This window comes from Ochotona curzoniae, unplaced genomic scaffold (genome assembly GCF_017591425.1).
Source record: "Ochotona curzoniae isolate NIBS_2020 unplaced genomic scaffold, NIBS_Ocur_1.0 scaffold_4701, whole genome shotgun sequence".
Classification (NCBI taxonomy): Eukaryota; Metazoa; Chordata; class Mammalia; order Lagomorpha; family Ochotonidae; genus Ochotona; species Ochotona curzoniae.
In genome coordinates this window covers 43,749,426-43,776,921 of record NW_024467122.1, presented here as the reverse complement: position 1 = coordinate 43,776,921, position 27,496 = coordinate 43,749,426, and the positions used below count along the sequence as shown (strand labels likewise).

The 27,496-nt window shown below is 39.0% G+C and overlaps 1 protein-coding gene across 3 annotated transcripts in view; it reads right to left on the bottom strand.

Moving 5' to 3' along the window:
- Positions 1-27,496, bottom strand: part of FMN1 (formin 1) — a 360,709-nt gene that overhangs the window by 222,111 nt on the left and 111,102 nt on the right. For 2 of the 3 annotated variants that reach the window (XM_040969588.1, XM_040969591.1), the window contains one exon: positions 3,916-3,977. In XM_040969588.1, the coding sequence (XP_040825522.1) occupies positions 3,916-3,977 (62 nt within the window). Of the gene's footprint in view, positions 1-3,915; positions 3,978-8,950; positions 8,959-27,496 lie in introns of all 3 variants that reach the window. The other variant, XM_040969589.1, reaches the window with a different exon arrangement.

The following is a 27,496-nucleotide window of genomic DNA, read 5'->3' as shown; positions in this document are numbered from 1 at the left end:
AACAGGGACTTTCAAATCCTAGTTCTTAAGCAACTTCTAAAAGTGTGTTATTTGTGTTGTAGAAGAACTGATTTTTCTCATAGCCTGCATGGGTAAATCTGAACTATTTTATACCCCGTAGTTATACATTTCTGCACAATGGTTACTCCATACAAAACTTTCTGAAATAAATGAGAACCTCTAAAGTTAATGTCATGATTTGGATACTGTTTGACTAAATTCATGTGCGTGAACTCTAGTCTTCAGTGTGGTGGTATCAGAAGACAGCAGCTTTTAAGAGGTAGAGCCTCTGACACACATGGTGATGGGAATGTCTGTAAGAGGACTGACTGATTTTCTTGCTAGAATCTATCTCTCCTTGTAAGTCTCACAAAACCAGGCTGTTACAAAACAAGGCCATCCCACATGCATGCTTTCTTCAGCAGACACATTTCCTTTTCCATTTCTCCATCAGATCGCCACACCCCTAGGGAGGCCTTCACCAGGATGCTGGTACCAGGCTGCAAAAATTTCCAACCCTTTTTATTTTATTAAGCACCCCACTTCGGGTATTTTGTTATAGCAACACAAAACAAATAATACAGGATAAATGTAACCTTTGCAAAAATGAAGTTAGTAGTCTAGAATTATCCAGAATTGGAAAATGAAGCAGACGGTACTAAATAGCATGGAGTGACCATAAACTCTCAAGGCAGAATATTTGGACAAAACTAAACAAGAGAATTTTGCTGTGGTTACATCATAAATGGGCATAAAATATAGTGAAGTCATGGAAAATACCTGATGTGCCATCACTCTCCCACTGGAGATTGGAATAGAGCAATAAACTAAAGATTCCAAGTTTGCACAAAAGTAGACATAGTTCTAGAAACAAACTCATTCCAAGTCATTCAGAAATCTCTGCTTTTGAACTGCAAGGCAGATATATGCATAAGCTGGTACACCTTTAGAAAAGTCTTGTCCTAAGACAGAGTCCTTTGCTCTTTCCTAAAGAGAAGCACTACTATAGGGCAGGGATAAGATGAAAAACATCAGGTACCCACACTTATTACCATGGGTTAAAAATGTCAACTGTCCAATTAAAGTGTTTTAGGTGACAATGTTTACTTCTTTGCTGGTGAGGAAACTGAAAAATTAAAGGTTATATCCTTATAATTCTAGGGTCACAAATAGAAAGTTTTCATATTGAAGAAGTGCTAGAACACATCTGACTCCTCCACGACCTTAACTGGAGAAAGAAAATCTTTAAAATCTTAACAGAAATGATGGATAAAGAGTTGAGCACCGCAATGCTGGTTTTTCTATCGCTGGCCTTCCACAAATCCTGAGACAAGAGATGGGACTTCTGGTACTTGGTGTGATGCTGAGTATCAACAATTACACTCAGGCTAGGTGACTGCCTGCTAGTTTTATGAATTGTGTTTGTTCTTTTTGGTCAATGTTGCTGACAAATAAGTTATTTCATTTTTATATTCAATATAGCCCACAGAACAGGAGTTACTGAAAGCCTAGGGGAACCAAGTAAGGGAAATTGCCCAGAGTACACAGTGGCACATCAGAGAGCACAGGTGTTAGTTGAAGGCGACACCGGCTGCTCTAGCCCAGCAGGCTCAAGTCAGGACAACTAACTCTATTCCACCAGTGTTACAGGATTTTTTGTTAGAAACCGCCAAGAATCCAGGTTTTTTTTTCTATGTTAAAAAATTACCATCTCTTGAAACATTTATTCCTAATTCAATCTTTAAAAGGTTGCTTTAGCCAAGCAAGGCACTTTTCCAAGTCAGATCAGAGATGGAGAGTGCCAGTTTCCAATCAAAAGTATGATCTGTCTGTGACTCCTAGAACAGTTTCAAGCCACAGCTAAATGTGTAAACCGTAACACCACCCAAAGGGCAGCAGTGTGACATGGTCACAGGGTTTCAAATGTTGTAAAAACTTTAAGGATCAATTTAAAATTTTAAAAGACTTTCCCACTGAGAATCATACTTCAGTGTAAATCTATATTTTAAATGAAAATCATCATTGATTGCAATATACTTCTTTTTTGCTACCTGTTATTCCTCCCTTTCTCATTTCCAAACATTTCTTAGTTTGAGATGTGAGATCATAGGGATTTTGCAAACATGTAACATGAGTTATTACATGTAATGTGCTTAGAATAACACCTCCATATCGTAAAGATTCAGAAATAGTAAGGATCATCCACGGACTGATCTACAGCTTCGACAAAAGCTAGTCTTAACTCTTGCAACTTGGCTGTTCATGAAACTGCCACAGAAACACTTTGTACCTGCCTACTTCAAGAAACTGTTTCTTAAATTATAGGCAAGGACTTCAGCTTCTCTGAGACTCTTTTTCACAGCAGAACAAAGGAAAAGAAAGACAGGTCTCTACAGGGCATCATGCAGCAAAGGAGATAAGGGCCCCACACCTCTCTTTCTCCCCCAGGAGACACAGGTACTTTTCCAGCTTTTTGTTTCTTTGAGAAACAGACTCATTCCTTCTTCTGAACTACATAAACCTGGCTGGATGAATGATGTCGAAATTCTTATTATATGACTCATCCAGTAAATTTTTATTATTTGCGATTAATTTTTATGTAATCCATTTCATAGTCACAAAAGCTGAGATACATAATCGAAGTAAGTGACCATCAGTGAAAGAGTGATAGAGAAACGGTGAAAGTAGACATATCCAAAAAAGAAGCTTGACCAGCCATCAAAGGCAAAGATTCCTATCATCTCCAACAACAGAGAGGAATATGCACAATACTATGTTAAATGAAATAAGCCAGGCCAAGGGAAAAATCTGGAATCTAGAGGAGTCGAACTTATGGAATCAAACAGTAGATGGTGGTTACCAGGGGCTGGGAGAGGCAGAAGGTGAGGGAAAGGATTATGGAGCTATTGATCAAGGATATAAAATTTCCTTTAGACATGAAGAGTATGTAATATCAACTTGGCAACTGTAGTCAGTAACACTGCATTGTATACTTGAAAATTGCTAAATGTTGAATTTAAGCGTTTTCACCAGAAGCAAATGGTAAGTACATGGGTGCTATGAATATGTTAATTTGCTCAATTTATTCATATCACACAAGGTGTATCTCCTTAAAAGCAAGTCATACACCAAAAGCATATGCAACTTCTATTTTTCAACAAAATTACAAAAAGAAATATTTAATCACAAATTCATTACATTAGTAAAAGATTCACTAGCACTTAAGAAAGAAGTTCAATGTTCAATTTAAATTGTGCTGTTACTCTCTTGAAGTATGAGGCTGCTCCAGCCACCAAGTAACTAGACCCTGCTGGTTCTTTAAAGTTCATATTCTGAGCTTCCCATTATAGATACAGCAAGTATACACCAAACAAAAGGGAATGGCAATTAGATGATAAGACAAGAGAAGTGACCCCTGAGTCATTCAGGGCTCCACAATGTAGGATAGTTTGCTCATTTCTCACTATTTCCTGGGGATGTGGAATGACTTGACCCAGCTCCTCCCAGCTCCTTAAAGGCCTTAGGCTGAGTGACAGGGCACTGCAGAATGTGCTAAGGGACATACAAGCATGAACACATGACCAGGAGTAAACACAACATAATTCACTGTGTCCAGGACAAATAACCTTTATAATACTTCAGACAAACAGTCCAAAAAGAAATATTCTTTTCTATCCTGCATTAAAAGTAAAACAATCTTTTTTCTAATGAAAGCAAATATATTAATGGTATTTCTATAAAATTAGGAAGTGAGTTCTACTAAGACTTTCATTCCCAGGATAAACTCAGGGCATACTAGTAAGAGCAGGCTGCCGATACTGTTCTATTCAATACTTCAACACAAGAGAAATATTTACTACTCTATAAGGAAACCAAATACCCAATAATCAGTGCAGAAGAATCAAAGAAACGTACCTGCAGGTTTTCAATTTCTTCTTTGTGTTCTCTCTTCAAGTGTAAAATGGCAGCTTGGTATTCTGTAAGATTACAAAAGAAACAGAATTAGGCACAAAATTCAAGCAAGCACTTCTAGAATCCAGGGGCCCTAGTATTAAAAAAAAAAAAAAACTGAGTAATTAATACCACCATTTGACATTAGCCTCAAAAGGGATGTGAAAAATTGGGGCAAGACATGACAAATACTTTAGGATAAAAGGAGGACTCCCACTTTTTTTTTTTTAACAAATCCTAAATCATGGAAGGCCCCAAATTAAGCAGATATGAGAGGATTAAAAAATCCAAGCAAACCGTAGTGAGTGTGTTCCAGATAAAGAATGGGTCAGGTGTTTGTCTTTAAGGAGGAGTTGGAAGACAAGGCCCCATGGAGAACAAATACAGAACTGTTAAGAAACAGACTTAGCAGGAAATAAAAGAAAACTTTCAATGCCAGATCAGAGAACTCTATTTTTAACTCTTTTTCAAGAAAAAGAAAAAAAAAAGTGAGAGGGAAAAAACAAAAAAAATCCTCCACTTGAATGCAAGCCCCCAGGGCTGATTTAATCTTCAGGTCACCTCACAAAGTCAAGACTATTTGTTTTTCAGAAGAGAGATTGTGGAGTTAAATGGAGGCAGAAAGGGAAACAAAACTTTTTTTTCTGGTCCAATTTTAATGTGAATCTAACCATGTTTATTCCAACAATATGTCCCAAGTGTGCGAAAGAACTCCAGCCAACCACTAAAACTACCATCCCATTGGCTAAACACGAAGCAGCCAAGACAACTTTATTTCCAGCAGAACAGTTAAGGATGTCAGGGCGCCGAACCATACATGCTGCAAAGAAGCACAAAGCAAAATGCTGTGGTAGACAGTTTTGGCAGACCAAGCCCATTTTTCATAAATGTGTTTGGAATTGTGAGAAAGAGTAACGAAGAAGTTAGGCAGATCTCATTTTAAAATACATGAAAGGCTATTTCTCCAAATGGATTTCATGAATCACTTTGAAAGCTGAAGTTTCGGTTCTGAAAGTGCATGGGCAGAACTGTGGGGAAGGCTTCCTGAGGAAGAAGGGCTGCTGTTGATCATCATGGCCAGTGGTTCTACAAAGCTCGAGGGATCATGTGACCACTGAGCTGGATCCCACATATTCTCTAACTTCTACATCCAAACAATCCCTTGAACCAAACCATGTGTCCCCATCCCCATAGCCACCACTATAATCTGAGCCACCTCCACCTTGCCCCCTGGATTAACACCTGTTTTCATTCTTACCACCACTGTAACTGATGCTCCTCAAAACAGCCTGAATAATCTACTGAAGACCTGAGTCAGATGCTGTTTTATTTCAGACTTTCCACTGCACTTACAGTGAAATCAGATTCCCCTGTGGCCAGACCAGGCAGCCTGGCTGCTGCATCCCACTCCATGTCCCCCCCTGCTACTTCAGCCACTTGCTCAGTACTCCCCAGGCCAACTGTTTTTAGTGCTGTTGTTTGAACTTGTTAAGTTGCTTTTTACATAGAAATTTCTGTTAATATTGGAGACAATATTAATGGCTTTCATGTGTGGACCACTTACTATGAATCAGGTATTGCTTTAATGACTTCCTATGGATTAACTCACTTTACTCCCCACAATAACGATAGGTGCCATCATTTTAACTATTACAGATGAAGAAACCACTACAAAGAGTGATCGGTACCTTGTCCAAGGAAGCAGAGCATCTCAAGAGCCAGAGAATATGCTCAGTTAAACCGATAAATCCAAAATCATCTGTGGTGACTGGAAAAGTTCATCAGCATGGATGAATGTCACATGCATCAGAGTAAAAGACGTCAATCTCAGGAGACTAACCACCATCTAACTCCACTTATATAACACAGGGATAAGGTACACATCAAGTAGCTACTGACAGAAGTTTAGCAATGGGGGAGAGTTTGACTAGAAAGGTGATACTATGCCGATCCAAAGCCAGGAGTCTCTTCCGGGTCTCCCACGCAGGTGCAGGGTCCCAAAGCTTTGGGCCTTCCTCGACTGCTTTCCCAGGCCACAGGCAGGGAGCTGGAAGGGAAGTGGGGCTGCTGGGATAGAACCGGCGCCCATATGGGATCCCGGGCGTTCAAGGTGAGGACTTTAACCACTTGCGCCACCACGCTGGGCCCTATTTTTTTTTTTTTAAAGATGTTGAAACTATTTTCTATCCTGAATATGGTGACAGTTACTTATAATCTCAATATGTGTGACAACTTTAAGAACTGTATACCAGAAAGAAAAGCTAACTCTACATTATGTAATTTTTTAAGACCACACAAAATATATTATACCTTTAATGATGTCTCCAAGAGACAAAGCATAATACAAGTATACTTCCTGCTCTAATTTACAGTCACATTTTTCTAGGGTTACTAGCAGATGCAGTAGGGCAAGGAAAAGTGAACATACGGATTACATAGGAAAAATAAAGCTATTACTCACCATGTGTTTTTAGAAAAATCTAAAATACTCAACAAAGGCAACAGATATGTGAGCTTAGTAAAGCTGCTAGGCATGAGCAGAAAAGAAAATCCTCATACTGATCACAATTTTTCAGAAGAAAACTTAAAAGATAACATTTACCGTGCTCCCCTGGAAATGCAATGATCCTAGAAAGCAACTTGAAAAATAGACAAGGGACTCACATGAGAAAGCATTTTGAAATGTCTTATAAAGAAAGACAGAAAGTGTTTTAAGCCATATTTTTTATTAAAGGACTTCACGTTGTATAACAATTCCCAAACTAGAGAGTCAGTACAATTCTTTAATATTCCTTGAGGGTTTCTGCTTTGTTTCAAACTTACAGGTTGATTCTAAGATGTGTACGAAAGCCCAGAAGTGCAAATAAGAGCCAAGAAAATATAAAATAGGACAACTTAATTTACCAAATAACAAGAATTACTTTTAATTACAATGGTGTTATACTGACACGGGGATAACAAATAAACAACATGAAATGGCAAATCCAGAAATAGAGCATGAATTTGTCACTTTTTGCAACAGAAGTAGCACTGAATATTTTTGCTTGCACAAAAAATAGTTGTTTCAAAGATGGCTGGTTGGAGAATGCATCCTCTTAAGGATAAATAAAGTTAGATCTCAACTTCAAATCATATACCTATTATGGCCAACAATGTGGCACAGAGGGCTAGGCGCCTTTTTCATTGTCAGTATTCTACATCAGAGTGACAACCTGAGTCCTGACTGCTCTGTGTCTAATTCAGCTTCTTGCTAATACACCTGGGAAAGCAGCAGATGATATTTTAAGTACTTGAGTTCCTGCTATCCACATGGGAGACCTGTTTGGAGTTCCATGATTCTGATTTCCAGCCAGGCCAATCCTCAGCAATTATGGCTTTTTGGGATGTGAGCCAAGAGACAGATCTGCCTTTGTCTCTCAATCACTTTGTTCCTTAGACATTAAAATAAACAATTCAGGTATCAATAGTGTGGTAAGGGCAGGTAAAGTCAACTCCTGTAATACCAGCATTCTGTACAGACCCCAGTTCATGTCACAGCTGTTCCACTTTCAATTCAGCCCTCTGCTAATGACCCGCCAAAAAGCAGAAGATGGCATAAATATTTGGGCCCCTGCCACCCACAAGGGAGATGGGGATGGATCTCCTAAATCCTGGGGCTTCAGCTTAGCTCAGCAGTGGCCATTGCAGCCACTGTAGGAGTGAACGAATGGATGGCAGTGCTTTCTTTCTCTCTCTCTCTCTCTCTCTCTCTCTCTCTGTAAGTCAGACTTTCACACAAATAAATGCATCTTTAAAAATTAAATGCATTTTAAACACCATTCTGAGTTGATGAAAAAGTAACCCATAAAGCACAAAATCATAAATATTTTGCAATATAAAATATTATGCTATTAATATTTTATAGCCTCAGATTAGGCTGTTTTAAGACTCAAATAGCACCACAACAGAAAGAAAGAAAGAAAGAAAGAAAGAAAGAAAGAAAGAAAGAAAGAAAGAAAGAAAGAAAGAAAGAAAGAAAGAAAGAAAGAAAGAAAGAAAGAAAGAAAGAAACGTGTTACAACTGACTACTTTCAAAGAAGAACTGCCTTCCCTTAGAAAGCGCAGCTAAGGGAAAAAAAGACAAAGCACCAAGTGTGAGGATCTATGTGAAACACATACAACCAATCAAAATCTAGCACAAAAACAAAGCTAGAGAAAATGGAGCCCATAAGAACACAACAGGTATTCTAAGACATACAAATACAAACATATGAAAAGATATCTGTTACATAATATTTCAAGTCTAACAAAATTGAGTATTGATTAAGATCTGGAATAACAGAAGGTCTCAAAATTTTACAATGGGTGTGTATTTCTACAGCTACTACGAAAATGTCTGACATTTTCTAAAAATACTCAACAACACTAATCTTAGGAATATACAAATGATAAAATGATAAAGGAAAGCAGGCAGTAAGATTACCAAACAACAGGAGAATGAGAGCACTAAAAGAAAGGTAATTCAGCTGGGGTGCCATAAAGCAAGGTGGTGTTACATGTGTATTTTATTGTGTAACCTTCATTTCATGTAATTTTCTTTACGAATTTCTAACAAAACATAAGTGTTAGTTATTTAAAAGAATGTAAGAGTTCTATTTTTAGGTTATAGGATATTAAGAGACTTTACGCGCAGCTAATTCTCGCAACCTGGTTCTTTACCGTGAGCTGAAAACACCAGACACAACGACATATCTTAGGAAGTTTATTCCAGCGAGGCAGGAAAAGGGGAAGGGGAAAAGGAAAGGGGGGGGGGGGAAGGGGGAGGTAAGAAGGAGGAGAGGGAGAGCAGGGGAGAGGAACCAAGGAGAGAGCAAGAGCAAGAGAGAGAGCGAGAGAGCAAGAGAGAGAGAGAGAGAGAACCGAGTGGGGCAGGATCAGGGGAAGGGGAGGGAAGGGAGGAAGAGCAGGGGAGAGGAACCAAGGAGAGGAAGAGAGAGAGCAAAAAATGGGCGAACCGCACCTGGGGGCCTTTTTTGTCTGCCAGGTGTGGGGGGGCGGGGATTGGGAGGGATTGAGGTCAAGGCCCCAGGGGATTGGTGCCTGCAGGTGAATGCCTGGGGATGATTGGCGAGTGGGCGGGATTGGGGAAGGGGCTGGGAGATTGGGGGTGGGATTCTCAGGTGGAATGCCAGGTTACATCTGATTGGTGGATGGCTGGACTGGCGCGAATCCCGTGAGCTGTGAGGAAGAAGAAATGGCGCAGGGTCCAGGGTGGGATATTGGAATAAATCCTTATAATAAGGAAACATGTTTGCCTTTTGTACATTCATGCTATTATTTGTTATCATTTATGAAAAAATGATATAATTATGACTGAATCTTTATATTCATCAAATAAGTATGCAGCAATTTAGCTAGTTCATACCTTGGATAAGTGGTAACTCATGTGATGATCAATGTGTAAACCCTAAACAATTTCAAGCTCTACACAGCAGTCAAAAAGGAAGTCTAGTTAAATGAACCTTCTCGTGAAACTGTTATCTCTTGGGAGCAGCATTCATATTATATATGGAAATTACATACAATATTTGTTTGAGATGAGTCATTTTGTGCAATTTATACCCATAAGGGTGTGACAGATGTAGTTATGACTAATCTGGTAATAAAGGGATGAGGATTTAATTGCAAAACTAACACCCACCAAAGCATAATTAATCTCCTCCTTAAACACACACACGTATATATATTTGCTTAAATAAATACATATGTTTAAATACACACACACACACACACACACACACACACACACACACAGAGTCAACAGTTCATCTCACACGGCTTGTGTCTTCTGACCTGCCAACAGCAGAATTAAAGATGCTTTTACTAATGTGGGTATCATGGAGTAACCATTGCTGTGGTTAGATCATCACTAAATGAATTAATTGATCACAATTATATATTACTACAAAAAACTTCACTATATACTTTTCCTCAGAAATAGTTCTAAGCACTTTACACAGATCACCTCATGCCCCATTCTCACATTAGACTGACAAAGGAGACCCTTTTGATTAAAAGCCCATGGTACAGAAGAAGAAACTGAGCTACTTGGGTTAAAGAACCTTCCCCAAGATTACATGCCAGGTGCCACTGATGAAATTCATATAAAAGAACCTATGCTATTTACTGAGATATCTATGTGTTTCCCTGGCTTTGTTCATTCATGCACCTTTATTGTTCTCTGGGCTGAATAAATATTAGGTACAAACAAAACTCAAAATCCCCAGAAACTTAGAAGTTCCCAGCTTTATCCAAACTACAGAATCACCTATTAGCTTGGGAAACCTTTTCCATAGTTCCAGACTTCCTGGGTAATTTAAATCCAAAGGAGATTTGATGAGCCTGAGTCAACAGAGAAAAAGAGCTTTAATTGGCTGTTACCATCAAGATGCATGATTATGATTTTCTCATCTTTTCTGCAGAAACCTCCAGGCCCACAGTCTTTAGTTTACAGTTAACTTTTATTTTGTTTATACTCCGATCTCAGACTCTTCCCATCTCATACATACTTATAAAACAGTGGAAAGATTAAACTGTCCACAGGTGGGGAATTAGAAAATGTGTGATACCCCAACGGAACAAGAATCACAGCTCTATGAATCCTGATTTGCACTACTTGCGCCTCTGTTGCCCACTGACTCTCATTTTTGCAAATATTTTCCAGTGCATACTTTAAAGGAAAAGGATCTTCCCACTGAATTATACTTGGAGAGGACTCAATTATTGTGCTCAAAGCTTAGCACACACTGCACAAAGGTTATTTTTTATGAAAAAAAATTGGCCTTTATCTTTAGAGTTGAGTATTTATTTATTTTTTAAAGATTTATTGATTTTTTTTTTATTGGAAAGGCAGATATACAGAGAGGAGGAGAGTCAGAGAGGAAGATCTTCCGTCCAATGATTCACTCCCCAAGTGAGCGCAATGGCCGATGCTATGCCGATCCCAAGCCAGGAGTCAGGAACTTCTTCCAGGTATCCCGCAAAGATGTAGGGTTCCATGGCTTTGGGCCATCCTTGACTGCTTTCCCAAGCCACAAGCAGGGAGCTGGATGGGAAGTGGAGCTGCTGGGATTAGAACCAGTGCCCATATAGGATCCTGGCACATTCAAGGCAAGGACTTTAGCCACTAGGCCACGGTACCAGGCCCTTGAGTATTTATTTTAATATACATTAATTTTAAAAAGTTATTATCTTATAAAAAGCCTAATCTTATGAAAATCATTGCTTAGGACAGTATAGATAACAATTAATGCCTCGGATCAGTGGCATCAGCACAACCTGTAACTTCTTAAAAATGCAAATTCTCAGTCCTACTCCAAATCTACTGAGTTAGAAGCCACGGATACTTTTACAAGCCTTCTGCACGATTAGCATACATGGCAAATTTTGAGACCCATGGTCTTAAGAAAGTTAATGTACAAATATATGCCAAGACACAAGCAGCCAGCCCATAAAGGATTACAACTGGAAGAACATGTTAATCATTAGCAGATGCGTACAAATTCAAACAAGTTCACCCACGAATGAATGAATGCAGAAATTGTGTCTAACCATCTCTAACACTGACCAGAGCATCCTCAATCATGGCCAAAGGCACCAGCAATTAGATTCCAAGGATACAAATAAAATTAGGTTTGTGCTCTTGACTTTCAGGCTTTTAAAAAAAGATTTATTTATTTTTATTGGCAAGGCAGATTTTCAGATACATGGAGAAACAGAGAAAAAGACTTTTTGTCCTCTGGTTCACTCCCCAAGTGGGCACAACAGCCATAACTGAACCAATCTGAACTTAGGTGCTTCTCCCAGGTCTCCCACGTGGGTGCAGGGTGGGCCATCCTCTACTACTTTCTGAGACCACAAGCAGGGAGCTGGATGGGAAGTGGGCCAGCCAGGACATGTACCAGCACTCACATGGGACCCTGGCACAGAAAAGGCAAGAGCTTAGCCACCAGACTGCCATGCCGGACCTACTCTTGACTTTCAGAAGACGACAAAGGCATGGACGCTGCCTGAGCTCAATACCCAGTAAGCCCTTCAAATTACTCATGAAGATTGCAGGCACAGTGACCCTGTGGTTTGGATGATACACAGCCACCTTTGTGTCTGTCAGAGCCAACAAAGCCAAAAGAAAAGACAGCAACTTCCAGGAGGTTTTGGATGGAATGCCTCAGATGGTAGCTGGTGAAAGGCCATCTCCTGTCCTGGGGAGACAACACCTTTTATCAAAGGGCCCAGGGAAGGAAAAGTACAGTAAGGAACCCAACCCCATTTGTTGATGTTTACTGATAGCTTTCAAGCCTGCCTCCTCCCCTGTGTTCTACATCAGGCCAGTGTGATAAGAAAGCAGATTAACCACACAGGCTGGGCCTCGACACATTCTCTACCATTAAAACACCCTAATCCAGTCTCCGCTCCTAACCTCAAATCATTTCTCAACCAGATTGTGAGGCTTGTCCTTCTTTCTCCTGAAGATTTATCAAGAAACAGACTTTTTCATACCCTCTAAATGCATGTGTGTTGTGAGAGGTAGAGATAGAGAGCGAGAAATAGCCCATATCTATGGTTATCAGTATAGTTATCTGAACTAACCTTTGGGGAGGGGACCCATTCTGCCTCTTCAAAAAGGATAATGTCATACAGAAGTGAAAAAATCAATGAGTCACCAACATTTATAGTTCTTCATATATTTAGAAAGGACACTTTTCATACCGGAAAAATTTAAAACTGGGTAACAGGTGGAAGAAATCATATGAATCTAGCAATTTGTCATTTCCACCTCTGACCTTGTTCAAGAATACTTAGCATTTTCTGAGTAGAAATACAAAGCTATCAATATTTAAAAATGGGGCATCCTCTGCACACCTCTCCTAAAACTGTTCTGCTCCTCAATCATTAATGTATGGCTTGTTAGAGTTATAAGCCTGTTTGGACTATCCTAAAATTCACGAAGTTCAGTAAAAATCATGCTTGAATACTATAAACTGCTAAATATAAATATGAAGGGAAAAAAAGGCACGAGACAGCTGAATAGTACCCTATAACCATTTTAAGGTTTATAGTAGCCAGTTATATATAAACTAAAATTGAGATATCAATGAAATAGTTACAGGTGTGGTTAAGAACTTGCATTCTCTAACACACTGGTCATTCAATACCATGTCAATTGACTTCAAGATGTTGTAAAATTCCACGTTTCTTCCTGTTGTTGAATTTGTGTTGTGGCTTTTCACTGGAGGGGATGATATTCTGCCAGCTCTACTTTCAGATCAAGGATGCTCTCCCAATGAAACTGCTGAATTTATTTGGACAATGGGATGCTGGACTCTCTGCATAGTCCATACCTGCAATGATGGTTATGAGCTGTACTACTGTAACAATATGGAAAGAGGACTTGGGGAGGGATTGGGGGAATCCCAGAGCCCATGGACCTGTCATGAAATGAAATAATAATAAAACGGGGAATCATCCAAACTCCCCAAAGCCACTGACTTTTTACAACTATGGCTTGAATGTCTATGTACTCCCTTACTAAGTTCATGTTCAATCTTAACCCCTGAGGCTGGTGCTGTGGCATTGTGGTGCTGGCACCCATATGGCAGCCAGATCAAGCTTCCTATTAATGTGCCTATGAAAACAGCAGAAGATGTTTCAAGTGCTTGGGCTTCTGCACCTGTGTGGGAGACCAGGAAAAAGCTCCTGCTGCTGGCTTCAGACTGGCCCACGATTTGCCTTCTGTGGTCATCTGGAAAGTAAACCAGCAGATGCAATATCTCTCTCTTCCTCTGCAACTTTGACTTTCAAATAAATCAATCACATCCCCAAGGTGACAGCATTAGGAGGTAGTCTTAGGTTACAAGAGCAGAGCTCTTGTGAAGAGGATTAATATCTCTATAGAAGGGACTCCAGAGAGCAAGTGCCTTCCTTGATTGAGTGAGGATACGGCTAGATAACACCACCAGTGGATCAGGGAAGGGACCCTCAGCAGACATGGAATCCGCCAACTCCATGAACTTGGTCTCTGCAAGCTCCAGAACTATGAAAAATAAATTGCACAGTGTGTTATAGCAGCCCAAATGGACTATATGACATTCATTATGTTTTTATAGCTTCTTCCATGTATGTACTTAGAATTCCTACAAGCCAGACACTGAACTAACCTCTGCATGTACAAAAATGAACACACCCATTTCAAATCTTAACAGGCTTTACACGGCATGCATCTTTGCAAAGTCTAAGAAGTTTTCACCATGTACACTCCAGTACTAACTCTTTAAGCCTTTGTTCTCTTGAAATATCCTCTTTTATTCAATTGTATTAAATGCAGATGTGAAAGTCACAATTACAGTTTAGTAGATACTTATTCCTTTCCACTTCTCCTCTGCTTGGAATTTAAAAACTTTCTATGGTTTTTAGCCTGGCCATGTGACTTCCTCTGGCTAGAAGAATACAAGCTAACAAGTTGTAAGGAGGGAACTGACATTTGGCTGCAGTTTGTCAAACCTCCTGCATGCCCCATTTGGTACAGGAAAAACATATCCTAGATAGCACCTGCTCAATTAGCCTGGGACCTAAACCCAGGCTATACAGTAAGTTTCCAGCTAAGTCTACTGTGTAAAGACTCACAACAATTTAGATGGTTTAAACAATTGAGCTAGAATATCACCAGCCCATACAGACAAAAATGGAACTAATGAAAAGAAAATAAAAATGGAGAATGAATGTATTTTAATTATAACTTAATACTCAAAAAATACTACAGCAATCCTTTGGGGGTGGCTATTTGAACTATGTAAAAATGGGAGTAAATTCACAGTTATGTCTGACTTTTACTGTAGCCAAAAAGGATAAATTCTGGGTTAGGACCATTTTATGGATAGCTTATTTTCTTCTGAAAATAGTCATTAAGTCAAAATCTACCTGACAAAACCTGAATAATTTGCGTTTCACTTTGCCCTCTGATCTCTACTGTCTATTCTGCTATAATAAAGACACTAAAGAAGCTTAAAGTTCCAGGAACACAAGGCCCCTAAATTTAGTCTCCTCTCAACCTTAGTGATTTTAAAAGTCAGAGTTGACAATAATTAAAATAATAACCAAGAATTAAACCTTGTTCTAGAAAAAAACTTAAAACATGGTGATAATTTCAATGTACCCGATTCCCATCACTAGGTGGCAGTCACAATACTTTCTACTTAAAGTAAAGTGGTTAAGAAAAGCCAAGGCAACATCTGAAGTATTTGGCATGGGTGGGAGTGTGGTGATACGATGGTGAGAGATGAGGATGAGCTAAAGCTGCTTTTGGATAATGAAAGGTGAACTAGTGTGGTAACTGAGAAAAACTGCAATGTATTTCTAAGCACTCGTCTTCCAAATAAAGTAAAAGTAACCCCAATAGACTCATGCTACAAATGCACAAGTTTGTAGGCTCCTTTCCAAGCCTACAGTGCAATAAATTCTAAATTATCAAGCAAGAAAGCTGAAAGTTACAGGTGAGTAGCAAATAACTCCCATTAACAAAGAGGGCCTGCCAAGTGCCCCAGTTCCAGAAGGAGACTGAGCAGGCAGATGGAGTTAGGTTACAGCAGAGCTACAGGGGCTGAAAGGACCCCTATGGCACACGCTTGTGACTCAGAAAGTGGGACTTCAGTCTGATTCCTTAGAGGGTGCAGGGAAGCTGGAAAAAGTTGCTGTCAGTTCTGGCCCAAGGGCCTAAAACGAAAGAATCTGAACAAGGATTAAGATCAATTCTTAAATCCTATGACTAAAATGATGCCACTATGCAATCCACAAGCCAGTGATGGATTCGACAAGAGAAAAGCAACTATCTAGAAGAAACAAAAATGAAAACAAAAACATCAAAACACATAGTAAAGGTATATCAGAGATTATCATATTCAGATGTGAAGATACAATGCAGTATGTACCCCTACTTCAAATCAAAGATGGACTCCCAATGAAACTGTTGGACAAATTTAGACAATGGAATGCTGAACTGGCTAACATTTTGTTTGTACCTGCAATATTGCGGCACACTTAAATAACAGATTGATGGACTTATGACTACTTATGAAGGTCTATACTATAACAATAATATGGGGAAAATCTGCCAGGGGGTGAGAATTTGGGTGAGGGAGTGGGAAAATCCCAGACCCTATGGAATTGTACCATAAAATTCAAAATAAAAAACAAAAAAAAAATTAAAAAGACAGGAAATAAAATCAAGAATTTAAACAAAGAACACTTACCAAGGCTTATATAAGAATAACCACTGCTATAAACAATGACAGTAACAACACACTAAATGAAAAAGACAAGAAACAATAGCAGGTGATGATACAATTTTGAAATACACCAAACAAAACACAGTCACTGAAATAAACAGTTCAAGAGTTGGGTTCAATTAACTGAACAACAATTAACTAAAAGTGGAGGAAAGAACAAGAAAAGAATAACACGCAAGTATCAAAATAAACAAAACTCTAACTTAGTAGAGCCTGTACGCATGAATAGCAGAAGCCCAAGTCTCCAGTTATAAGGAAATATCAAAAAAAAGGAGAAATGTCTGTTTTTGATCAGTGCACGCTGTTTGCACAGATTGAGGTATCACGCATTAGCCCACAAATATGGGCAATTATTGCTACTGAAAATTCTTATAAACAAAGACACACTAGCATAATATGGGAATGAGGCTGTAGCAAACAGACCTTAAGAAAAATAAGTATATCAAGAGAATCACATACCTATGAGCTTAGACTGCACTAAAATTTGAGGAGGCGAATGCAGTATTTTAAAAATATGTTTCAAGAAAAATACTCATACTTCAAAAATAAGAGTAACTTCTGGTAGACTAAAAACTTAAGTGTGAAGACCATGGCAATAACCGCCCTGGTAGAATGTGAGGAATAACTCTACGACTTGGGAGCCCAGAAAGATTGATGAAGACAATTTTAAAATTTAAAAGAAGACTAAAATTCAGCCACATGAAAAGTATCAACATTATATGAATTGAGAGATATCACTAAAAAAGATGGGTTACATTAGTATGGAAAACAATCCCAAAATATCTGAACAATAAAAAAAAAAAACAGTTCTTTAATAAACAAGTCCTAGGAAAAAAAAAACACTCAACTTCGCTTGTCCTCAGGACAATGCAAGCTAAAACCACAGTGGACTAACATTTACACATATCAGACCTGAAAATATTAAAATGTTTGTTAATTCAAATGACTTGATGAGAAGTAGTGAGAATTACATACACTGCTGATAGTACTGTTAATATTTTTTTTTCAAATTCATATATTTTCATCTATTTGAAAGGCAGAGAGAGAAAGGAAAGATCATCTATACACTGGGTCACATCCAAACGCCTACAGCAGGGACAAGAGCCAGATATTACATTCAGGTATCCCAGATGGATGTTAAATTGTAAGGCATACATAAAGAAAATCAGAAATTATAGTCTTAACTTATATCCCAGTGAAATGCTTACACATGAACACAAACATTCAAAAGAGCTTTTATTGAAGCATTGATTATAAAAGTCAAAAAATTCATATTTCCACAAATGACAGGACAAGTATTAAGTGCCATCATCACCCAAAGTGGTACTGTAGCTCAATGAACTAGAGTTATGCATGCTACTCCAAATGACAAAATGAAAAAATTTTAGGGGGAAAACTGCCCCAAAAATGCTCATAGTAAGAAGCCACTTCTATACACTTCTTATATACATAAAAATTATATTAAACATTGTTTGGGGATCTTACACACTACAGATATCAAGAAGTATCTTGGACTAATAGAATTCACTCTTAGGAAGGGTGGACAGCAGAGAGACTTGAAACAAATATGCATAACTTTAGAGTTAGGTGTGGTGGAATCATAAAACTGGATGCAACTAACATCACAGACATAAAATATATAAACCCAACAGTGATATGCATACAACAAAATGAAATAAACTAAATGACAGGAGAGAAGTAGCAGTTTTCTGACAGAATTTGATGATCAAGCAAAAGAAAAAAAAACACCTAATGATTGATACTCAATACTTTGTATATAGAGTTTTCACCAACTTAACATCATACATCCTTTTCAGGTAGATATATTTTTGCAAAAATAACTGATTTTAAAAAACTTAAAAATAGCCTTGGTCACACTGTTTCACAGACCATATTCTATTTTTATAATGTAACTAACTTAAAATCAAAAGGATACACTATGAAGAATACAAGAAAAAAATCTAATGTCAACCAAAGCACACAAATATGCATGTTTTATGCTAAGCAAGAACCATGTATCATCTGAAAACTAATCAATGATATCTACCATATAAACATGCTAACAGAAAAACCACTATATTAAAATGATAGAATGAAACAAGAAATATCATCTGGATAAAGCTCAACTCTCACTTTCTTTTTAAACTTGAGATGAAGATAGCCATTGTGAAAGAGAAGTTGAGAGTAAGAGGGAGCATACTTATGCAGATTCACCTCCCAAATGCCCAAAACAATGGGGGGGGTAGGGGGAGGGGCAAGGTTAAGGTCAAGGTTAAGAGGTGGAAACTCAATCGGAGACTTCCACAGGAATGGCAGGAGTCTAAATATGATTGGGCCATCACCACTGTCCCCTAGGGTCTGTCTCAGCGGGGAGCTGGAGATCAGGAGCCAGAGCTGCTTTCTGACTCTGGTACTCTAAAATGGAATGTTGTGTTTCAACTGAGAGGCCAGACACCTACTTTATCACCATCAGAGAGAAATCCTCTTACTAATCTAAGTAGAAGGAAGTCACACTTGAAATATTCATCAAGAGCTTCCAGTGAAATTAGAACATAATAGTGAACTCTGAGGGGCAAAATTAAGACCACATTTTCTTACATTGCACTAGAAGTCTGAGATAATGAATTAATAAAGGAGATTTAAGAACTGGAAGGAAGACACAAAACTTTCATTACTTATGTTGTAATTAAAAACACATGCTGTGATAACATTTCTATAGGGTATACAAAATCCATGCTATCTATACCATAGATATTGTCTGGACATTGAGAATATTTTATATTCTCTTCTAGACACTCTAATGGATGTATCCAAAATTTCATACACTGGAGGGTATTCCAAAGAGTTCATGGAAAAATAAAATGCAAATAATGCCAAAAAAAATGAGTCCATGAAGACAAGGGGTCTTTAAAAAGTTCACAGGAATGCATATTATGAAAAAGCCATCTATGGATTTTAAGCACCTCATACAGACACACATACACATACAGCTATACCTTTTCATTCACAAGATTAGGTGCTTTACAGTCAATGGAGAAAAATTGCTCACTTCAAACAGAATAAATACACAAAGTATTAGTAGAACACATTCTTCATGCTTTATTTTTAAAGACTCATCAATTTGACTGCAGATTTCAAGAGAAACCCCCTACTTTTAGGCTTCTACCTTGAGTCCTTGAGTGACAGAGCCTTTTTCTGGCAGACAAAGTGAACCTCAGAAGATAGTTGAAGGTCAGTCTCTGGAGAGGCTGGTGAAAGTCACCCAGATTGAACTTGCATGAGAGTGGAATTTTCTCGTAAGCCAGGCCAGACCAGTATCCAGGCGGCCAGGCTACCTGCCCAGGTTTCTAATGGAGACAGGTCATTTACGTCTCCCACATGGTGGAAAAATACTTCAAAACACAACATACTGGCAATTGCCCTCAGGTTTACTGCTTGTGCTGATAAAGTCTTAATTTGCATGACTCCTACAGTCATAATTTAAGTATTAATTGTGTCTGTGTCTGTGCATGCATGGATGAATTTCCTCTAGTTTGTTTGAAGTCTGCATCTCTCAATCCTAGGACTTGCGGTGGGGAAACCTCTAAGATGTAAGGGAAAATGTTCCAAGTTGAGGGCTTAGGGTGAAAAGCTTGTTGGCAGGAACAGGAGCAGAAACATAGCCACATTGTAGGGGTCTAAAAAAAAAACAAAAACAAAAAAACCAGAGCCCAAGTCCTTTCAGCCACCCCGCATATCCACAGCATCTCCACATTTAGAAAATCAAGACTCGTGATGCTTAGTGAAATGTGAAATTCAGATAAACAATGCATATTTTCTTAGCATAAATATACCCCATGCAATATTTGAAACAGACTTCTACTAAATGATCTAAATGATCATTGTTTCTCTGGTGTTTTCAGACAACTGGACATCCTTTATTTTACATGGCAACTCCACGCTATGACCTCTAAAAATTCTCAGTGGGGATTGTGCACAAGAAAACAAGATTTTATGGAAATTGGGGACTAGGTTTGCATGCAGGTAGAAACAGAACAAATCTGTTTTGCCATTTCAATAGGCAGAAACAATGATGCCAGACATCCCAGCTTAACATATCTTAAAAAAAAATCTGGACTCTGTGGTGGCTGATAGCAGTCATTTTAGTTGTGCTTTTTTCACTCAGACAATATGATCTTACTGGATAGCAGACTTACTTATAATGATTCAGGGAGAAATAAACTAGTTTTCAGGTAAACAGGATAAACAAGAAGACACTAAACGAAATGGAGACAATGCACAAATACATACACTATTGATTTCCTTCTGTTGAGATTAGGAATACCATTTATAACAGCATACTAACATAAGTGTATCTGCTTAACAGGAAAAAATATAGTTGCTTCCCAGAGACTGTACTACCACTTTTGCAATATTAGCTGTGCATACTCAGTCACTAGCATCTCATTACAGCTACCAAACTCAAAATCAAGAAAGATAAACTGGAGACACAACCATCCTACAATCTGTAAGCCAGAACTTCTCTATCAGACAGCCTGGTTAATCCTATCATCAAGCTCTTATTCCAGTGTTTTTCAACACTGATTACATATCACAAGATTGACAAAGTACTTGTGCCTGAATTCCAACCCCAAAGCTAAGTGTAAGTTAGTTTGAGAAGATGTCAGGCACTGGAGTTTTTAGAAAAGCTCTAAAGCTCTCCAGGTTATTCTACTATGCAGCTAAAGTTGAAAATCACTGCATTTATTAGCTACTGTCCTCTCCCCATTCCTGACATTAGACCTCATATATCTACACTGTAAAATCTATGCCTTTTTTTTCCCCTGCCAACTCTAAAAGCTCTCTTCCCTCCACAAAGGCTGATGAGTCCACAAAAGCCAACCTTGCAATGAGCCGGAGCAAACAAACTATTAGGATTCTTCCCCACCCACCTGAAACAAATTCTAGCATCTAGAAACAATACTCACATGTCAGTGATTGTAAATAGAAAAAAAATTAGTAAAATTAAATAGTCAAACAAGCTCATTCATCATACTTTACTAGCAAATCTCAACTTGCCAGTTTGTCACATCACTAATGTACCGTCTGGGCAGCATTTGACCAGATCAATTCTGTCTATGGAAACACTCAGGTTGGTCTGATAGCAAAGATCACAGGGCTGCTGACCAACGTACGCACCCCAAGTCCAGAGCAGAGTCTGGGCAGGAAACCCAATCTGCAGCTAAAACTCTTACAGACACAAGATGCTTCTATACCATCTTCAAATGCTTCCTCTTTTCTACTGATACAGTGATAGCCTAAGCTACATTGTCATTTCCCCAAGTCTGAAAAGAATAATATCTAAAAATGGCATATTTGCCATCACAGAAAATTATCATTACTCCCTTGTCTTTGTATAAGTGATAATTATCAAGCTTTATCTAAGAAACATTGTCAGAGGTAATATTTGTTCACACATTAATACTAGTTTGAAGAAATATATAGACTTCAGTAAAACATAAAATCATGTGCTTTATTAAACAGAATCTCAGAAGTCACTTAGGCCAGAACCACTACAACCTTTCCCCAAAGCACATAAGAAACTCAGAAAGCAATACTCAAATGCAGTGAATTACTTTTTTTAAAGATTCACCTATTTTTTATTTGAAAAGCAGACTTAAAGACAGGAGGAGAGACAGAGATTTTTCATCCACTTATTCACTCCCCAAATGGCCAAAACACAAAACTCAGCTGATTCTTAGCTAGGAACCAGAAGCTTTTTTTCAGGCTCCCATATGGGTGAAGAGTTCCAAGGACTTAGACTTTGCTGCTTTCTGAGGCCATAAGCAGAGAGTTGGATTGGAAGAGGAGCAGCTGGAACAAAACCAGCATGCATATGGGATTACAGTGCTGGCAGGTGGAGGATTAGCCTGCTGAGATACCACACTGGTACCATGAATCATTCAATTTACAGCACAGAGACTCTTGGATACAGGTGTAGGTGGAAACACACTCTGACCTCACAAAAAAGAGAAACCATAAGGCTGTCTAATAGCATGCAGACTCTTTAATCCCCCAAATGACATATTTTCTACCACAATCCAAATCCTCTTCACAGCTTTCAAACAAGATTAAATGTTCTGAGTGAAAGGATAGAAAAACAAAGCCAACAGATGTTTTAATGGTAGGGGGGAGGTGTGAAAAACATTTGAAACAGCAGCTACTGAGAAAGAAGTGAGAGATGTTGGACAACACGAAGGTCCCACTTGTAAGTCTAGACCACAGATCTACAGCAGAATCTTAAGAGCTGTATAATTTGCTGCAATAGCATTTGCTGTCCAGAGAAGAGTTGTAAGATACAGATGTTTAGATATCTCCAGGGCTAGGGTTGGCCAGGTGGCCGCTGCTAAGGGCAACAGGGTAAAGAAATTTGGAACATCACCAAGTGGATGATATCACAGAATCCCAGTGCCACTGAGAAGGAGGTAAAGATAAACAAGGCTGGTAAGGTAAGACAAAGGATACAAGGAATCAAAACCCGGAGCTAGAGAGGGCTCTGTATTTCAGAACAGAGAGGGAGCTGTAATGACAGAACCTGGTGGACAGAAGATGGAGTTTATAATTTATGAATTAAGAGATAAAGCTCTCTCATGAAAGTATAGGGTCCAGCATGTAGACACAGTTAACGTTAGCTGCCTGAAACAAAAAGATCACTACTAGAAGTGAGGAGAGGACAGAATTTGGAACAGTTTATTCACGTCGTCCTGCAAGGAGAGACCAGCAAACTGAGGCCAGGCAGGTCAAGATATTGACAGAACAGGAAAAGGCAGCCTTGAAAGTACAAATTACACCCCTGAAGCCCCAAAGGATCAAAAGATCATATGAATCTTTGGACACAAATATTATGACTCCTTCCTGGGCCTTGGTATTGTTTTCAATGGATAAGAGCCATGTAATACACATAATCCCTATTCATTTAGTAAGACTGTTAATCCGACTGTGAACATGAAGTCAAACACGTAAGTAAATGCCATGTAGCATTCTCTGTGGCTGAACAATGTTTTAATGCCTTATAAATCCCTTTGAATACCATGTCATTAATTTTAACATGCAACAGTGTTTCTCTACCCAAAATAAGGTAAAAATGTTGCCAATTAAACCTGAAAATCTGTTATAAAACACATCTTCATTTCACCATAAACTCATTTAATTCTCTGAAAATCTTATGAGCAGTATTATTACCATCTGCATACTAGACGCAAGGAGACGGGTTAAAAACTTGCCCAGGCTCACAATGCTAATAAAGAATATAACCGAGATTTGAATCCAAGAAGCCTAGCTCCAGAATCTGTATATGCAATGTCACAACATACCTTACTACCTCAATAAACATTCATTAAAGAGGATGCTCCCCACAACAATAAAAAACCATGATAACCTAAACCCATGCTTCCCCATTCAGTACTGAGGAGAGTCTGCTGTTGATACACCTGGACATCCTGAGAGGGGGCGGAAATCACATCTCAGAGGACCCACCCCAATTAATGGTTTTCTGAAATACAGCTCTCCTGGTACCACGAGCAGCAATGACTCACCCACATTATGTCTACAGGTTTTTGCCTTCCAACCAATACTCTATCCTTTACATCTTTAGCGATATGCACCCTTCCCCCGCTTCCAATCATCATCATCTACTTCATTTCATGAAGCCAACTCTTGGAGCCAGGTTCACAGCTGCCTCTAATAGAGACCACAGATAAATAAGCACCCATATTCATCCAGCCATCGTATTATACAGCCCCAGGCTGCTCACTCCTCTTTGGCTTTTATAACCAGCAAGCTGGAGACTGGCCTCATGACATTCATGTGTTTCCTTTACAGCTCATTGCCTCGGTTACTGTGGTAACAGATGTCAGAGAAACGGAAAATCAGTCATCGTTTCCATTTCTTAAAAGCACATGAACAAACATTCAACCTTGCTGGTAACCAAAGACACATTCATAAAGAAGTGTCTTTTTGGAAAAATATTTTTAAACCATGAAAACCAAGGTCTAAAAATCAATAAGCTTACTCATTATTATCTTCATTATCAACCACAAAGCTAATCATTACTGCTGCTCAAACCACTGCTAATATTAATACTGACTCGTGTCTTCTATGAACCAGATACTCTGCTGAGCATTTCACGTGACTTATGTTTCCTAACCCTGAGGCACACATCATGCTGTTCCATCTGTAGGACTTAGAATGGGTTGAGAATGATAAATATTTCCTTCTCAGAGGTCAACCTAGCAATGGATATCAAAGACTGAACATGTCTGTGATGTTTTTAACATTTCTACCTGTGAAAACAATTCTCCTTGAGAGAAAATCTAGAATACACTCAAGCATTAGCAACTTGCAAGTTTAGTGAATACTGTCCATAAACACTGTCATATTAGTTACTAAAATGTTTATCAGACCTTTATTTTCTCCTAACTGCACATATTTTCTAATTTTCTACAACAACTGTGTACTGTTTGTAATTATAATGTCTTACAAAAGTTTCAGGTTCATTCCCAAGGTTCTGGTTTCACTCCAATGTTGGAAAATGGATTTTATTGGACAAAGCATCACCACTCTGGAAGGATTCTTCTGTTGGAGGTAGTATGGCTCTGTGCTGGGAAGGCAGACCCAGAATCCAGCAGGACAGCTTTGAATGCCAGTTCCGTCAATCAATGAGCCATAGGACTTGGGGAACATCTTATCTCCTGTGTTTGGTGGCCTCATCCAGTGAAGTAATCCTACCTTTCAGGGCTGCTGGAAAGGTTAGAATTAATACTTACATAGTAGAGCAGCTCCCGACACAAAAGCCTATAATATGACTGTACTTCTAGCTATTGTTATTATTCATCCTCACTCTAAATTGTTAACTTTCCTTCCTATTTCACTGACAAAACTTCCGTATCTTCTCACCCACCATTACTGTCACACACAATCACTGCCCTTGCACCCACTACTAGAGATGCTTTTCCATATTCCTATCAAAGCCAGACTCTCCTGCTACACAAGATTACCAAACACTTTTACCTTTTTCAAGACAACACCAAGAAATCTGCTCCTACACTAAATGTTCAGCTCTGACTAGTACCTTCCCTCTGTCATAAAAAAGTGTTCTTGTCCCCATCTTAATTAAGACAATGTAGAACCATTCTTTTGGCCACCATGTCACACCAGCTACCACCTCTTTTTTTTTTTTTTTCTCTTTCAGCAAAACATCCCCGAAAAGCAGCCTACACACTATTTCTAATTATAAATCCACTCCAGATTAGACTTTCAGCTTGATACCTCCATGAACATCCTCTGGAAAGAAGATCACTGAATTCTCCAATTTCCCACTCAATGGCTAACTGAGTCTTCATTTCATTTGCTCTATCATTTGACGCACTTTCGTCCCCTTGATACACTTCTATTACTTGGCACTGAGGACCCCACTATCTCTTGGTTTTCCTCTTCCTCCAAGGATCTTCTTTCTCACTTTGTAGACTCTGACACTTCACCTCTATCTTTTCCGGCAGAACATCCTCCAAATCAGAGCTGGCTCCTGTTCTCCATTCACACTCACAATCTCACCAACTTCATCTGTGGAAACAACTCTCGGATACACCTTTATTGCTAAGAAGCCCTCTCCCCCAACTCTACTTTCATATACCAAAATGTCTGCTGAGCACTTCCTGACACATGTCAAACTGACAAGTTGGGTGCAACAATTCAGAAACAATGTCTAGTCTTTTTTTTTTTGTAAAGATTTATTTTTATTATTTTTTTATTGGAAAGGCGGATATACAGAGAGGAGAGACAGAGAGGAAGATCTTCTGTCCGATGATTCACTCCCCAAGTGAGCGCAACGGGCCGATACTATGCCAATCCAAAGCCAGGAGCCTCTTCCGGGTCTCCCACGCGGGTGCAGGGTCCCAAAGCCTTGGGCCGTCCTCGACTGCTTTCCCAGGCCACAAGCAGGGAGCTGGATGGGAAGCAGGACTGCCAGGATTAGAACCGGCGCCCATATAGGATCCCGGGCGTGCAAGGCGAGGACCTTTAACCAGTTGCGCCACCGCGCCGGGCCCACAATGCCTAGTCTTAACCCTACACATCCGGCACTCTACCCACACCCTCCTTCTCCAACGCATGGCAAGGTCATTCTTCTATTCCTCAGGTAAAAAAAAAGTGACATTATCCCTGACTTCTTCCTTCTGTTCAATATTTTAGGAAACCTTCAATATACCACCTCCTAAGCAAATCCAAAATCCAATTACTTTTTATCGCCTCCACGAACCATGCAAATACAATTTCTTGCCTGGATTACCACAATAATATATCTGGTATCTGGTTTCCCTGAAACCCCAGGCCTAACAACCTCCATATCCACTTCCAATCCAACGTGGTAGCCATAGTAAGCCTTTCCAAACACAAAATTCTCTGACAGCACATTCCATCTGGTTCAAACACCAACATCAGAACATGTACAACATTCTATATCAAAGGACCTTTAATCTTTTTTTATGGGCTCTTGATACAAATGACAAAGTCTACAAAAACTTCTCTGAACAAGTTTTTTTTAAAACAGCAGAGACTTGAAAAAGAGATCTTCCATTCACTAAATCACTCCCCAAATGGCCACAATGGGCAGAACTGAGCTGATCTGAAGCTCAGAGCCAGTAGCTTCTTCTGGGTTTCTAATGTGGGATCAGGGCCCAAAGGCCTTGGGTCATCCTCTGCTGTTATCACAGTCTATTAGCAGGGAGGTCGATAAGAAGTGGAGCAGCTGGTACTTGAACTGGTGTCCATATGGGATGCTGGTCCATAGGTGGAGAAAAGCAACAAACAGTTCCACTGTGCCAGCTACTCAGAATAAGATTTTTAAGTTTGTGAGGTATAATCGATTACAAGCAATTCATTCAACTCTAAATAGTTTTAATCATGGTGTAATAACGGAAATATTTATGTAATAGCATACAAAGTAACATAATCTAGGACAGGCCTAGTAACTAACGTAATTTTGAAAAGCTTACAAAATATTTAAGATTTCTGCAATGAGCATAATATAAGGTGGTCAAATCTGTGATTTCTAGCACAGGTCATGTGTTTTGTTTTGTTTTGCTTTGTTTTGTTTTATTTTGCTTTGGAAAGTTAGACATACAGAGAGGAAGATCTCCCATCCCATGATTTACTCTCCAAGTAGCCGCAACAGCTGGAGCTGTGCCAAT